General features: G+C 40.8%; 1 protein-coding gene across 1 annotated transcript; it reads right to left on the reverse strand.

The window, feature by feature from the left end:
- Positions 1-10,522: 10,522 nt before the first annotated feature.
- LOC138900194 (uncharacterized) lies at positions 10,523-11,254 on the reverse strand. Its single transcript, XM_070186908.1, has 2 exons — positions 10,913-11,254; positions 10,523-10,699 (listed from the first exon to the last, which is right to left on the reverse strand). Exons 1-2 carry the CDS (start codon positions 11,252-11,254, stop codon positions 10,523-10,525), a joined length of 519 nt encoding a protein of 172 aa, XP_070043009.1.
- Between the last annotated feature and the right edge of the window lie 5,304 nt (positions 11,255-16,558).

Here is a 16,558-nt window from a genome sequence, read left to right on the forward strand (position 1 = left end):
TTGCTCGGATTTCAGCTACTAGAGAAGACTAGAGGTATAACTGCATGGCGTCCGCAATTTTGAAGTCCCCGTCTATTTTATTTTAGCTTTGTATTTATTTTCATACATCTTTATTTATTCAGACCTTTATTTGTATTTATTCTAGAAGCTCGTGCACTTGTGACACCTATTCTGGGATGGTATTTAGACACCGTTATTATTTTTGGATTATTTCACTATATTTCAAACTTTGCTTCCGCATTTGTTTCCTTGTTATTAATAAATTTAAAATTGTTTTAAAAATGGATAATATTATTCTAACATTGGCTGGCCTAGCAAGTGAAATGTTAGGTGCCATCACGGTCCGAAGGTGGAAATTTCGGGTCGTGACAAGTAGAATCAAAACTTGGGATTCAATTCATAAGTTTGAAGTAGAGGCAGAAAGTGATTCACGTCGTGCCGTGACGTTAAATTAGGCGCTTGTTGGGAGGCAACCCAACTTTACTGCTTTTTTATTTTTTATTTGTTTACTTTTTTTTAATTGTGTTATTTTTGTAGTGTAGTTTTATTTTTATTTTGTAGGAGCATGGAAAGAAAAGTCATTAGAAGGAAGCAAAATCAAACCAGATGGTTGTAACTAAGTATGAGGTACCTGCTGATCGCGTCCAAATGCACACCTCTGAACAAGGTATGAAACGGTCAATTGCAATTATAGTAACCCAACGAAGAGTCGGGGTCGAATCCATAAGGAGCTAGATGGGAGTTAGGGGTATATATTCTAATGCGTGAAATTGAATTATCTTAATCTGCACTTCCACAAAAAGGGTTTTGTTTCTATTTCTAATTTTACACTAAAGTTTACAGGATAAAAAAATAAGACTAGGATAGTTGTTTTTGATATTTTTCTAATTGGTAAAAAGCCTAGGGATGTGACCATTACCTAGGTGTTTGCCTAATGGGATAAAGACCTTAATCCTTATTTTGTTGATCGGTGTGTATTATAGCTATTAACTCTCAATTACCCACTCAATACCTCTCGGTCAGAGGGTGGTTTTGCCCAATTTTGATTTCTCAAGACCAAATGGATATCACACAAAACAGTTGATAAAAGCTGAAGTCGGGTTATTACTATCTCTAGGTTGAACCATTTAATTGGGTTGATCAATCTCTCGATTGACCCAATTCCTTGTTAGCCAAGTTTTCCTAGACTAAGTCTCTCTTCCTCAAGAAGAGACTAAGTCAAATAGGCATGCACTAATGTTTGCAATCATTAATTTCACAAATTAAAACATGAACTAGGCTAAATAATAAATACCCAATGATAATCAAGCATTAAATTAGATACCCATAAAGTTTACACACTAGGGTTGGGTCACAACCCAAGTAAAAATCTAGCTACTCATGCTTGGGTTTGAAGAAAAAGAAGAAGAAATACTAATTAAACTCATAATGTAAGCTTAAAATAATAAAATCTATTGTAAAATACACCAAAATACAGTAAATTTCCAAAAGAGGCAAGGGAAAATGGCTACATTACTTGGTGATGTCAAAACTTGACCTAATTTTGTGAAACTCGTCTATTTATACAAGGCTGGGAATTTCGGACAAAAATGTCCTTTGGGAGGTTCTACGGTCGCACAATTCCTTGTGCGGTCCGCAGAACTCTTCATCTGGCAGGAGCTGGGATTCTATGGCCGCACCATTCTGAACTGCGGCCGCGAGGCAATATTTTTGCGGTTCGCAGATTTAGCACTGCGGCCGCAAGACACTCTTTTGCGGTTCGCAATAGTATGATTGCGGCCGCAAGATAATCTTCTGCGGCCTCACAAATCTTGTGCGGACCGTAATTCGAGGAAGCTCTGGACGTGGCTTTTTGTCATCTCTCTGATCTTGGATCCTAGTCTAGCTTTTGCGGCCACACAATTCATGTGCGGTCCGCAATTTTCTCAAAAGTCTGCTGAGTTTTCCTTCTTTGATTGCGGCCACAAATGTAATTATGCTGACCGCACATTGTAAGCTTATGTGTCTTTTATTGCCTTGTGTTTAGACTACTCCTTTTTGAGTCGGATTTCATCTCGGGAGTCCAACATCCAGCATTCCTGCAATTTTGCACATTTTATTAGTTTCAAAAATACAATTCAATGCTTTTAGACTAAAACAAAAGCTTAAAGGCACTAATAAGTAGTCAAAATCCCCACTTATCAACTCCCCCAAACTTAAGTCTTTGCTTGTCCTCAAGCAAACAAAATAGTTCCTACCTCCACAAGTTAAGGGTCATTTTAGCCCGTCAAAGGTGAGCCATTAACACATCAGTTGGGGCCAACAATTACCCATACTACTTATGTATTATCAACAAGGCGACAAGTTAAACATTCATGCACATATAGTTCTAATATGACACTTGAGCATCAAGAGTTGACTTTATTCATCTAGAAAGCTCGCTTTCTCATGTAGGTCATTGTGGATCCCAAACTCCTCCTCCTCTACTCTCCGTTTTCATAGCTCACTTAAGAATTTTAGCGCTCAATCCAAATATTTATGAAAGGTTCACTCATTTCTCTCAAGAGAATGTCGCAAGTATAGCTTCAAGTACCATAGGCTTGTCCCTCATGTAGCTCACTTTTTTCGGGATGTAATGAAGGCTTTTGGATTAGGGTTGGATACACTATGGTTGAGTGAGTTCACCTTTCCTTAAGCACTCCATTTTTTTAATTCTCGGCTCACACTTTGCCAATTCTTTGAGGCACTTTCTTTTCCTTGGGGAACTAGAGAGACTTAACATCACTCTTTCTTGACCATGACATTCATTTTCTCCCTCTTTGATTTCTCCATGTTGTAGATCATTACCTTTCTTTGAATCCCTTCAACTCTTCCACTTATTCATTTTTCTTTGCATTTTTCTTTTCTTGCCCTTTCCTTCTCATCATTTGTTTTTCTCTTTTTTGTGCCTTGATACCTCTTTCAAGTTCCTCGTCTCTCCTCAAAACTTACGGTTTTAGCCAATTGTTTCACAAGAGTGTTAAGAAAAGCTCGGGTGCCAAGAGAGGGTCACGACAAAATGGGTAAAGGCTTGTAACATGGTTATCAAATGAAAAAGGCTCGAGGCTCAAATGGGTTGACTAGGGATAACAACATTGGTAGGCATTGAAAAATTCAAACGGGCCAAGGAAAGCCTACAATCACTTCTCAAACCAAGAAAAACTTAGGATTTTGCCTTGAAACACATTCGGGGCAAGTTCTAGACCTTTCGCACGGGTACTTGGACTAGCAACAAAGCATCTCACCCCTCACACAACTGGATTGTTAAAGAGGATAGAGTCGAGGGCCCACAACGACCATATTCAAGATTGAAAATTACTATGGTTTGATTAAACCACTCGATGATTGCCTAAGTTAACACAAGATTCACAAAGTCACTAACTAGAGCTATTTCTTTCAAAAACCTTGTTTCTAACCATAAGCACATAGTAAAGTGTGTTGGTACCAAGTGAAGCATGTTGGACTCTTCGATCATGAGTTAAGTAGGTCTTTTTATTCATTACTACTACTATTATTACCTAAACACAAAACGGACTCATTCCCTTAAGAAGGTTGTCACGCCATCGATCGTTGGGACGAGTCACCCAGTTCACACAAAAACCACCCTTGGAAAGAACCGTGGCATTAAGAAAACCAAAGGTTTATTATCTACTAAAACATAAAAAGCTACTAAATAAAAAAGAAGCTACTAATTCAAAAATAAGCTACTAAATTAAACACTAACAAATAAGAAAATAAACATAAAGAAGCTACAAAGCAAAAACTATCGAAAGCATAACGAATATTCATAATGAGGGAGAAGGAGAAGATATATACATAATGAGATAAGAAGAGAGAATACATAGAGAATAAGGAAAGAGAACAAAATAATGTCAAGTTATTACAAGTCAAATGTATGAGAATCATCAAATAAGATCAAATAAACTCCACCCCCACGAATAAAAATAAGCATTGTCCCGAATTCTTAACAAAATAAGAGTAAAGTATGGGTAAGAGTGAATAAGAACTCTGTATGGCTCCTTGAACATCTTTGTGTCCACAACAACGTCACCGCCCTCAGTCTCATCCAACTGGATCTCATCATCCTCAACTCTGGGAGTGACTAGGTTGGTGATCATTTGACGCACTGCCTCGGTAGTGTTGGCAGCAAAGTCTGGCTCCTCAGATTGGCCAGCTGGTGCCACCGATGCTGTTGCTGCTGTAGGATCTGGGCCAGAATGGTGTGGGTCGATCAGCATGTCAAATGGAATATCTCCAGTTGCAGAAAACTTGGTAACTAGTCTCCGGAGCTTGTCCATTGACTTCTTGGAGGCCTGGAACTTTCTCATCTTCTTTACTTCTTTTCCCAGCTCTTCGATCACTGACCCATGCTGCACCAATGTAGCCATCATGGTGTTCTGGTTTTCCAAGAGCTTCTTCAATGTTTCTTCCACTGATGGGGGCATCTGAGGTGCCAGACTAGAAGACTGCGCTGCAACAGTACTGGATAAGTCAGACAACTTTGCAGTGGCTGTCTGCATCCGGTTGTTGAGGCTCGCCACTGTCTGGGAGACTCGCAGCGCAGAAAGTAGAGCAGTAGGCTTGGGCACTAGCTTTAAAGCCGAAATGGAACCTGTGGCAGGAACTGCAGTGGGAACTGAAGATGGTGGTGGAGGCGTAGCTGCGGCACTAGATGAAGGCTCGGCCGAAGTGGATGGAATATCAACTGCCTCTACAACTACCACTGATGGCTCATTAGACTGGCCTGTGGTGATAGACGGTTGACCTTTTTTCTTAGGGTTGTGTGCATCCATCAGTGAGTACCATGATAAAGGTTTCTTCGTCCGCACCTTTGCATTATAGTCCCTCGGCTCTACCCTCGCATCCGTGAGATACTCTATAATAGTGTTGGGATACGGGTAGGATGTGTCATCTTTCCGAGCGACCACAAAGATGTTGGCCGACATCACAGGACCCACATTGATAGGGTACCATGCCATGATGGAAGCAAATAGAACTGCCCGAGGGATTGGAAGATATGTCTCATTCTAGCACGGGTCTAGTCTGTTGCATACAAAGGTTTGCCAACCCTTTTCCTCGAAGCTCAGAGTGCTCATGTGAATAGTAACCCCTGCTGTGATCCATAGTGGTGGTGGCCCAGGAGCTGCTAGATTCTCTGATAGCCAAGGACGAGCTGTATCCCCAAGTGCACATTTCTCTATGTACTCTGTGGGCTCAATATCGTCAAATTCCAAGTAGGTGTTCAATGTGTGCTGATCAAATCGCACCTTGAGGTTTCTCACTTTTGTCACATTTGTCCCTTTCTTGATATGCGCCACATTAGCATAGAATTTCCGGACAAGGTACTCCTTAGCATCCACCACGCTCTAGGTAAACCACATCCTCCCTTTGCGCTTTTGTCTCAATACTGTAGGGTTATACCTCTCAAGATCTTTTAACTGAAACTCTCACTCAAGAGTGCACGACCTCGCTAGCCACCACTCACGGAAGCTGGTTAAGGCAGCCAAATTGACAAAACGATCCTCCCATATCTCTTTCTTCTTCGAGCTCTCGAGGTCGGTAACAGTAGCATCGCCCCCTCTACCATCATCGGGGATGTCCTACACTAATGTCTCTGGTGCCTTAGGGGCAGGTGTAGTAGATGGCTCAGAAGCTCGACTAGCACTTTCGGAGCCCTCGGAAGTGATATGAGATATGGACGACTCGTCCCTGAGCTGATACCTCTCTGGCAGCCTTGACTGGACAATCGACTGCTTACGTATAGAGGCTGAGTTTCCCTCTGATGCTTCCATAGATGGGGTATAAGAACTGGTCTCGGAAAGGTCTGCACCTCTACCTCTGCCGGCTACTATTTTCTTTCTGATTTTCTGCTGTTGGGCACTAGGTAGGGGACTATTCCCTCATCCCCGAGATGGGTCACCCTTTCCTTTCAAAGTGTGGCCTCTGCCTCTAGATCGCACCAATTTCTGTACCAAGCAAAGGTGATTGTTAGTTGTAGTTTAAGTTCAAACATGCAATGAGATATGTAAGGACACATCAGAAGACACAGTAAGGAAACATAGTTGAAACTGCAGTCCGCACATTTTTCATTGCTGCTGCAGATTAGGCCTTGCGGACCGCAAAATTTTATCTTGCAGTCGCAGATGAGGAATGTGGTCTGCACATTTTTTATTGCATCGCAAAGCAAAGAACTAAATTATGCCAACTCTCTGATGATAAAGAATTGGCTGATGTGCGGCCACAACATGTTTTCTTCAAATCGCACATTTTGGTCTTGCGGTCGCACATTGAAGTACTAACATGCACACTCTCTGAAGACTGTAAAATAGCTGTTTTGCGGCCGCAATGGAAATTCTGCGATCCGCACAATTTTTCTTGCGGCCGCAACTCATGCTTGACTACAGGTTCCCTAGACCCAACTTCTGCGAACCGCACAATTCCTTGTGCGGACGCAGATTTCAAACAATTATGAACATGCAGGCACTTTTATCTACAACTTGCAATCTTTGCACAAATTTGACATGGAAACAGCGTACAAGCATGAAAATCTAGTTACCTAGTCCCCAATTAGCAAGTACTTGTTGACCCACTACAGATTTACCCCCCCCCCCACAAGTATGTACAATTAGATTCAATAGACAAGTGGCCTAAAATTAATTAAAAAGATATGAATAAAACTAAAAATCAAAAAATCTAACAAGTAATTGAAGCATACCAGATATGAATAAGTGCAAGAAATAAGTGATCAACAGTTTCTAGGCGTGTGGGACAGTTGATTTAAGAAGAGATTTCAAATTAGTGAAAGTTTTGTGCTCAGAGAGTTAAAGGGGTAACAATAGCCCTAATCCTTCTATTTATACTTATCGATTTTGCCAAGGGAAGGAGAAGTGAGTGCGGCCGTAGAATTCCAATTACAGTCTGCATTCTATTACTTAGGGGCTCAGTTGCCCTTTTGTTTTGCGGACCACAAATTTGTTATTGCGGCCGCAGATTGACCTTTTTTCTGACGTACCAACTTCAGAGAGTTGGCATTTTTCACATTTCAATTCTACGGTCCGCAAGATTATTGTGCGGCCGTAGAATACTTTTGCTGTAGCAACTGGAAATGTGCGGTCCGCACAATTTTGCACACTTAGCCACATTTCAATCCACTATTCCTGTAAGGCACACTCATTCTTGCATCACACTTCAAATCAATTTAGCACAAAAATGACTCTTAACTACAAAAGAATTAAAGAAAAAAAAACATGGGTTGCCTCCTAAGAAGCGCCTGATTTAATGTCGTTGCACGACGCAGATTACCATCATTTGAAATGAATCACCGCCATAATGTGGCCATCACCAACTTTTACCAATTAGTGCTTCACCCGGTGACCATTGACTTGGAATACCTCATTGTTTTTGTTCTTCAAGTCCAATGCACCAAAAGGCGTCACACCCACAATTTCAAAGGGACCACTCCATTTAGACTTTAGCTTTCTGGGAAACATACTCAACCGTGAGTTGAACAACAACACAAGATCGCCTACCTTGAACTCTTTGTTCAAAATGTATTTGTCATGAAGATATTTCATATTTTCTTTGTACAAGGACGAACTTGCATTAGCATGATACCGGAACTCATCCAATTCATTTAAATGTGCAACCCTCAAATTAGCGGCTACATCCCAATCAAGATTCAACTTCTTTAGAGCCCACATTTGTGCTCAAGTTGCACTGGAATATGACAAGCTTTTCCGAACAGCAACCGGTATGGAGACATTCCGATAAGTGTTTTGTAAGCCATCTGATAAGCCCATAATGCATCATCAAGCTTCTATGACCAATCCGCCTGGTTAGCATTCACTATTTTGGACAAGATACTCTTTATCTCCCAGTTAGAGACTTCCACTTGACAGCTAGCTTTTGGATGATAGGGAGTCGTAACTTTATGTGTAGCACCATACTTGCTAAGTAAAGTGTCAAAAGCCTTATTGCAGAAATGCGACCCCCCATCGCTTATGATAGCCCGCGGAGTACCAAACCTTGTGAAAACATTCTTCTTCAAGAATGCCACCACACTTCTCGCTTCATTGTTGGGTAGAGCAATGGCCTCAACCCATTTAGACACATAATCAACCATGACCAAGATGTAGGTGTTTCCACAAAAACTCACAAAAGGACCCATGAAGTCAATACCCCACACATCAAAGATATCAATCTTCAAAATGGTAGTGAGAGGCATTACATTCTTCTTCGAGATTCCACTGGCCCGTTGAAATTCATCACATCTTTTCACTACATCACTTGCATCCTTGTAAAGAATGGGTCAATAGAAAAAGCAACTTAGCACTTTGGCCGCCATTCTTGCTCCACTATGGTGACCCCCATATGGCGAAGAATGACAAGCCCCAAGAATATCACTTTGCTATTCTTTCGGTACATATCTTCTAATTACCCCATCCATATAAATCCGAAATAAGTGTGGCTCATCCCAATAATAATCTTGACAATCCCGTTTGAGCTTCTTCATTTGGTTTGAAGAGAAGTCATCAGGGATAATTCCACACACAAGGAAATTTTCTAGATCCGCGAACCATGGCACCTCCTTCATTGAAGTAGCCAAGAGTTGCTTATCGGGAAAGGATTCATTGATTTCAAGGCCATCGTGCATCCTCCCCTCCTCCTCCAAACGAGACAAGTGGTCCGCCACTTGATTTTCACTCCCTTTTCTATATTGGATGTCAATATCAAATACTTGCAACAAAAGCACCCATCTCATCAACCAATCTTTAGAATCTTTCTTGCTTAAAACATAGCGAAGTGCTTCATGATCCGTGTGGACAATAACTTTCGCACCCATCAAGTATAGGCAGAACCTCTCAATTGCAAACACAATGGCAAGGCGCTCTTTCCCCGTAATGGTATAGTTGACTTGGTCACCATTCATGGTATTACTAGCATAGTAGACCAGATAAAAAATCTTGTTCATGTGTTTCCCCAAAACAGCCCCAACCGCTATGTCACTAGCATCGCACATGAGCTCAAAAGGAATACTCTAATTAGGAGCGATGATAATGGGAGTGGTTGTCAATTTGAACTTTAACAATTCGAAGGCTCTCATGCAATCATCATTGAAGTGAAACTTAGCATCTCTATATAAAATCTTGCACAACGGGTTCACCACTTTAGAGAAATCCTTGATGAAGCGCCGATAAAACCCTGCGTGGCCTAAGAGACTCCGCACGCCTTTCACCGAAGTTGGAGGTGGAAGTTTAGAAATCACCTCAATCTTTGCCTTGTCGACTTCAATGACATTCTTTGAGATCTTGTGGCCAAGGACAATGCCTTCCTCGACTATGAAATGACACTTCTCCCAATTTAGCACCAAATTCATTTCTTGACATCTTGCCAATACTTTATCCAAATTTGCCGCGAAATCATCAAAGGAATCCCCAACCACCGAAAAGTCATCCATGAAAACTTCAAGGTAGTCCTCCACCATGTCCGTGAATATACCCACCATACATCTTTGAAATGTCACCGATGCATTATATAACACAAATGGCATCCGCTTGAAGGCGAAAGTACCATAGTGACATGTAAAGGTTGTTTTCTCTTGATCCTCCGGAGCAATAAGGATTTAGTTGTAGCCCGAATACCCGTTAGGAAATCAACAGAAAGCACGATCGGCCAACCTATCAAGCATTTGGTCAAGGAAGGGAAGTGGAAAATGATCCTTCCTTGTGACTTTGTTGAGCTTGCGATAGTCCATACACACTCTCCAACTGGTCACCTTTCTTGTTGGAATCAACTCATTCTTTTCATTGGTGACCACCTTCATGCCCCCCTTCTTTGGGACACATTAAACCGGAGAAGTCCACGAACTATCTGAAATGGGGTAGACAACCCCGACATCCAACGACTTGATAATCTCCTTTTTGACAACTTCTTGCATAGCCTCATTGAGTCTCCTTTGATGTTCAATAGATGGTTTGGAATCCTCCTCCAAGTTGATCTTGTGCATGCAAAATGCGGGGCTTATTCCCCGTATATCCACCAATGTCCACCCAATAGCCTTCTTCCTCTTTTATAGCACCGCCAATGTAGAATCTACCTGCACGTTAGTCAAATAAGAGGAAAGAATAACCGGTAAAGTAGAATAAGGGCCAAGAAATTCATACCTAAGATGTGGAGGCAATGGCTTCAACTCCAAGGTAGGAGGCTCTTTAATGGAAGGCTTTGTAGGAGGAGTTTTCCTATTTTCAAGATACAAGGATAGTTTTCGGGGTGCATAATTGTATGACCCCATTCCTTGCAAAGAGTTCACACATTACATAAATCCATCCATCTCGTCATCATCAAAGTTGAGCAAGACGACCTCCAACGTATCACCAACATTGATCGTGGCACTTGTATCATCAACCATAACATCGGTCACGAAGTCCACAAAAGACCACACCTCGTTGCTATTTGGTTTCCGCATGGATTTGCACACATGGAATACCACGTTTTCATCACCCACTTAAAAAGTGAGTTCTCTGTATTCCACATCACAAAGAGCCTTCCCCGTAGCAAGGAAAGGTCTTCCAAGAGTAATCAGCACCTCATAATCCACTTCACAATCAAGAATGACAATATCCGCCGGAAGAATGAATTTATTAGCACGAACCAATATATCTTCAATCACTCCCAACGGTCTCTACATTGTACGATCGGCCATTTGCAATATCATAGAGGTGGGTCTTGGTTTCCCAATTCCCAAGGTTTTGAAAACCGAATAGGGTATCAAATTGATACTTGTCCCAAGATTACAAAGAGCTTTAGCAAATTCGGCACTTCCAATGGTACAAGGGATTGTGTAAGCACCGGGATCTTCCAACTTAGGAGCCATTGAATGCATAATTGCACTCACTTGATAAGTGACTTTGATAGTTTCAAAATTCATCGACCGCTTCTTTGTCACCAAATACTTCATAAAATTTGCATAATCGGGCATTTGTTCCAAGGCTTCAACTAATGGCACATTGATCGAGAGACTCTTTATCATTTCAGTGAACATTTTGAATTGATTCTCGCCATTTTTCTTGGCGAGCATTTGAGGGTATGGAGGTGGAGGCTTGGGCAATGGTGCTTTAGCCTTTTGCACTACCGGCTCTAGTATGTCAATAATGTGACCCCTAGACGATTTCACCTCCTCTTGAGTCTCTTCCACATTGTCATAAATATCAATCTGAACTTCACCATTTGGTTTCATCACATTGCTCGGGTCCTCTTCTTCTTGTTCCACTTACTCATCATCCACAAGTTGCCTTTGACTTGAGGTGGGTGCATTCCCACCTATTCCACATCTTGTAGTATCGGCCATGGCATGCCCTGTGATGTTACCACCCTTTGGGTTCACCATCATGTCACTTGGTAGTGCCCCCTTAGGACGAGAATTTAGAGCTTGAGAGATTTTCCCCATTTGCACTTCTAGGTTTCGGATCGATGTGTTGTGAGAGGCAAGTTGAGCATCCGAATCAGCATTCTTTTCCATCATTTGCTTGAACATATTCTCAATATACCCTATCTCATTGGTTGAAGAACTAGGACTATGGGAAGGATAAGGAGGCGGGTTGCTCGGTTGTTGATACATCGGTGGCCTTTGAAAACCCGACCCCCGATTGCCTTGATTATTTTTCCATCCGCCTTGATTGTCCCCCCCCCCCCTAATTACCTTGATTAATGCCATTCCAATTTCCTTGATTGTTGTTGTTATGCCAATTTGTTGATTGTTTCTACCACTCCAATTACCCTGGTTGTTAGAATTCCAATTGCCTTGATTGTTTAGAGGTCGCAATTGTTGTTAATTTGAGCCTTGGAAATTGTTTCGTTTCCCTTGAAAGATGTTCATATATTGAACCTCCTCTTCTTGGTCATTGTAAGAATTATCTTGATCAAAACCACTATCTTGTTGCACAAAATTGTCCCCTCGTTGTTGCTCTTATAGACCCTTGGTTTTCCGTTTGTTCACCATCATGTTTACTCCCTCCATGACATTGACTTGCCTAGTATTTTGCACTTGTTGAAGTTGAAACTTTGCTAGTTGATTCATAGTGGTAGTCAATTTGGCTATGGCTTGCCCATGGTCATGCAACTCTTTGTAGAGGTGAATCACGTTGGGATCACCTTGTGGAACATTAGCCCGAGATTTCCATGCTGATGATATTTCCGCCATTTCGTCTAAAATCTCACACGCCTCCGCATATGGCGTAGTCATGAAGTTCCCACCGGCAAGTTGATTCTTTACACATTGATTGGTTGTGTTGATCCCACGATAGAAAGTTTGTTGAATCATCTTCTCCGTCATATCATTGTTGAGACATTCTTTAACCATTGTTCTATATCGCTCACGTATCTCATGTAGTGGTTCATTGGGGTCTTGCTTGAATGCTAGAATCTCATCCCTAAGTGTAGCCATATGCCCCGGAGAGAAGTACTTAGAAATGAACTTTTTCGCCAATTTATCCCAAGTGTGAATGGGCTGTGAATGAGAGAAGTACTTAGAAATACACTTCCACAAAAAGTGTTTTGTTTCGATTTCTAATTTTACACTAAAGTTTGCAGAATAAATAAATAAGACCGGGATAGTTGTTTTTGATGTTTTTCAAATTGGTAAAAAGCCTAGGGTTGTGACCATTATTACCTAGGTGTTTGCCTAATGTGATAAAAACCTTAATGCTTGTTTTGTTGATCGAGGTGTATTATAGCTATCAACTCTCAATTACCCACTCAATACCTCTCGGTCAGAGAGTGATTTTGCCCAATTTGGCTTTCTCAAGACCAAATAGGTATCACATAAAGCAATTGATAAAAGCTCAAGTCGAGTTATTACTATCTCTATGTTGAACCCTTTAATTGGGTTAATCAATCTCTCGATTGACGTAATTCCTTGTTAGCCAAGTTTTCCTAGACTGAGCCTCTCTTTCTCAAGAAGAGACTAAGTAAAATAGGCATGAACTAATGTTTGCAGCTATTGATTCCACAAATTTTGTATGGTAGGCGGTGCCGGTCTCCAGTGGGTTGTTTTGAGCGGGGAGATGTTAGACTATTGGGTACGGATTTGGTTCAGGATGCTTTGGGAAAGGTTAAATTGATTCAGGATCGACTTCGTACAGCCCAATCCAGGCAAAAAAGTTATGCGGATCGGAAGGTTTGAGACGTTGCATTCATGGTTGGGGAGTGGGTCTTGCTCCGGGTTTCGCCCATGAAGGGTGTTATAAGGTTCGGGAGGAAGGGTAAGTTGAGCCCTAGGTATATTGGGCCTTTTGAGATTCTCGAGAGGGTTGGAGAGGTGGATTTACACACTAGGGTTGGGTCACAACCCTAGTATAAATCTAGCTACTCATGCTTGGGTTTGAAGAAAAAAAAGAAGAAATACTAATTAAACTCATAATGTAAGCTTTAAATAATAAAATCTATTGTAAAATATACCAAAATATAGTAAACTTCCAAAAGAGGCAAGGAAAAACGGCTACAGTACTTGCTGATGTCAAAACTTGACTTAATTTTGTGAAACTCGTCTATTTATACAAGGCTGGGAATTTCGGATAAAAATTCCCTTCGGGAGGTTCTGCAGGCGCACAATTCCATATGCGGTCCGCAGAACACTTCATCTGGCAGGAACTGGGATTTTACGGCGGCAAGGCAATATTTCTGCGGTCCGCAGATTTAGCACTACGGCTGCAAGGCACTCTTTTGCGGTCCGCAATAGTATGATTGTAGCCGCAAGATAATCTATTGATTTGTGCGGACCGCAATTCGAGGAAGCTATGGACTTATCTTTTTGTCATCTCTCTTATCTTAGATCCTAACCTAGATTTTACGGCCGCACAATTCATGTGTTGTCCGCAATTTGCTCAAGAGTCTGCTGAATTTTCCTTCTTTGATTGTGCCCGCAGATGGAATTCTACTGACCGCACATTGTAAGCTTCTGTGCTTTTTATTTTCTTGTGTTTAGACTACTCCTTTTTGAGTCGGATTTCATCTCGGGAGTCTAACATCCAAATTCCTGCAATTTTGAACATTTCATTAGTTTCGGGAACACAATTCAATGCTTTTAGACTGAAACAAAAGCTTAAATGCGCTAATAAGTAGCCAAAATCCCCACTTATCACCTGTACGAAGGACCAGGATTGGGAAAAGTCTGAGTATCCCATGAGTTGCTAATACTTCGGCCTTTAGCCTACCAGAGAGTTTCTTTCACCCTCTTGTTATTTATGGTGTGCATTGGGGACAATGCATAATTTTAATTGTGGGGTGAGAAGATTATCTAGGTGATTTTCAATGATATTTTAGTTGTGTTAGTTTAACTAAAATAAAATGGGACTTTTCCTGACGATGAATCTCTTGGACAACTTTCTTGAGGGATTATGGTCCAATAAAAAATCTATTTTTTTATTTAGTTGTAGGTAGATAATAATTCTCCTTGGTTTTTCTTTTGGCGTCGGTTCTTTTCCAAGGGATATAACTTGAACCGAGTAATTTTTATTTTAAGGAAATTGAGGAAAGGAATCTTGAGTGCTCTTATGTGCTTTTTGACCTGTTTGATGCTACCATAGTTAGGCCTTAGCATGCAAATTATCTTCCTAACATGTTTTAATAAAAATTGATGCTGTGAAAGATTGAATAGCTTGTCTGTGACGCTTTCTCTCAGTTACTTGACTCATTGTTCATGTAGTGCTTTATTGCTTAAAGTTAGAATGGAACCGTCCCGACTGGGGTCATATGCATTGTGTGATGTGGGGTTTTGATCACATTTTGTGCTATCATGTGTTTGTCTAGAACTTGCCCTGTGTGTTAGTAGAAGTAAAATAAGTAAGTTTTGTGAGTCTAGGAGATGATGTAGGCATTTCTTTGATTGTCCATTGAGCTATTATGCCACCATAAATAAAATTATCATTAGATAGCCCATTTGAGCCTATAAGTTTTTTCTTTGGTACCCACATTAAAAGCTGATTCCCATTTTGTTCTTACTTAAATCTTTTCAAACATTTACCTCCGAAAGCACTTAAGTCGCTAGAAGAGTATGGTGAGAGTTCGAGTAGCTTTGAGTGGAACCATAGAAAATCCAAAAAGGTGCATGTATGTTTGGGAAGATCATTTGCCGGGCAACCTAAATTTATAGAAAGTGTTGAAGGAAAAAAGAGAGAGAAAAAAGCAAAGAAAATACAAAAAGGAGAAAAATAAGTTTATAGAAAATACATCTCTTACTCATCGTGATCCAGGCTAGTCAGTGTATAGATGTACTTAAAGAAGAAGGTCCAAGATGTATATGGTTTCGTGGCATTGCTTGAATTGGTCATGAAAAGTGTGTCTTGGAAAGTTAAGTTTGGTGTATTAAAGTGCTCAGGAGGGCGAGTCCACTATATCCAAAATATATCATACCCGTCCCTTAACCTACATTACAACCCGTAAATACCTAATTGATCTTAGACTTTGTGAGCTTAGATTAGTGGAGATATACACTACGGGCAAGCCTATGATACAACCACGGAATACACATGAATTTCTTTATGAGAGTGAGTGGTTATTTATTCATATATGTGATGTCTTTAAATTATATTCTAATGCATATTTGAATGTGTGGACGAAATACCTTCTTATTCTTTGGTGAGTCACATGATTCCATGACAGATAGGTGACGTTATTAAGTATCTCTTGTTGGGTGAGTGCACGAGTTGAGAGTGCTTATTGGCGACGAGTCGGTATTTGAGGTTGGGTGGTTATGGGAAGGTTGTTTGAGTGTTTTTAATTGATCACTAATATTCTGGTATGTGAAAGTTGGGAAAGGTATGAATGCGTATGCAAGGGCTTAATTGTTGATATCAACCATGGTCATAAGTGTAGTGTGTTAAATTGCCAAAGGTTGCTCCATTGTATGATGTCTTGCGTGCATTGTTTGGTTAGCAAGGTTTTAGGTTGCTCGAGTACGAGCAAGATATTAAGTGTTGGGTGGTGATGTTAGGCTAAAATTCCATGTTTTTGCATGTAATTTTCCTTGCATTACATCTCAATCTTATTAACTTTGGCGTAAATATTTGTGACTCGAGCTTGATAATGGTGTTTATATGTGCAGGAATCAATTTGAAGTAATTTGGCAAGCTGGCATGCAAAGTGAAGTAAAAGATAGAAGAATTTGGAGGGAGTATGATTTTGGTTCACAGGTTGGCGCCAGTCACCAACCAAAACGCCAATGGCTGAATAGCACAGAAGTGGAAAATTTTCGGTGTCCAAGTTGGCGCCGGGCGCCAAGCGAGATGGCTAAGAGCGGATTTCGTACTAATTCAGCTAGGACTTGGTAGTTTCGACCTTACACACCCCCCAACATGTATAAAAGGGGTTCTAAACCTATTTCTTAAAGGTGAAACATTATTGGAGAGGCAAAAGGCTACGGGAACACTTGAAAGCAATGAATCATAAGAGTTTTCTCTTCCGTTCTTCCTCAATCTGTATTTTAATGCTTTCAGTTATGATCATGATTGTTAGTATGGTTATGAGTAGCTAACCTTTCAAATCT

Source organism: Nicotiana tomentosiformis, chromosome 10 (genome assembly GCF_000390325.3).
Source record: "Nicotiana tomentosiformis chromosome 10, ASM39032v3, whole genome shotgun sequence".
Lineage (NCBI taxonomy): Eukaryota > Viridiplantae > Streptophyta > Magnoliopsida > Solanales > Solanaceae > Nicotiana > Nicotiana tomentosiformis.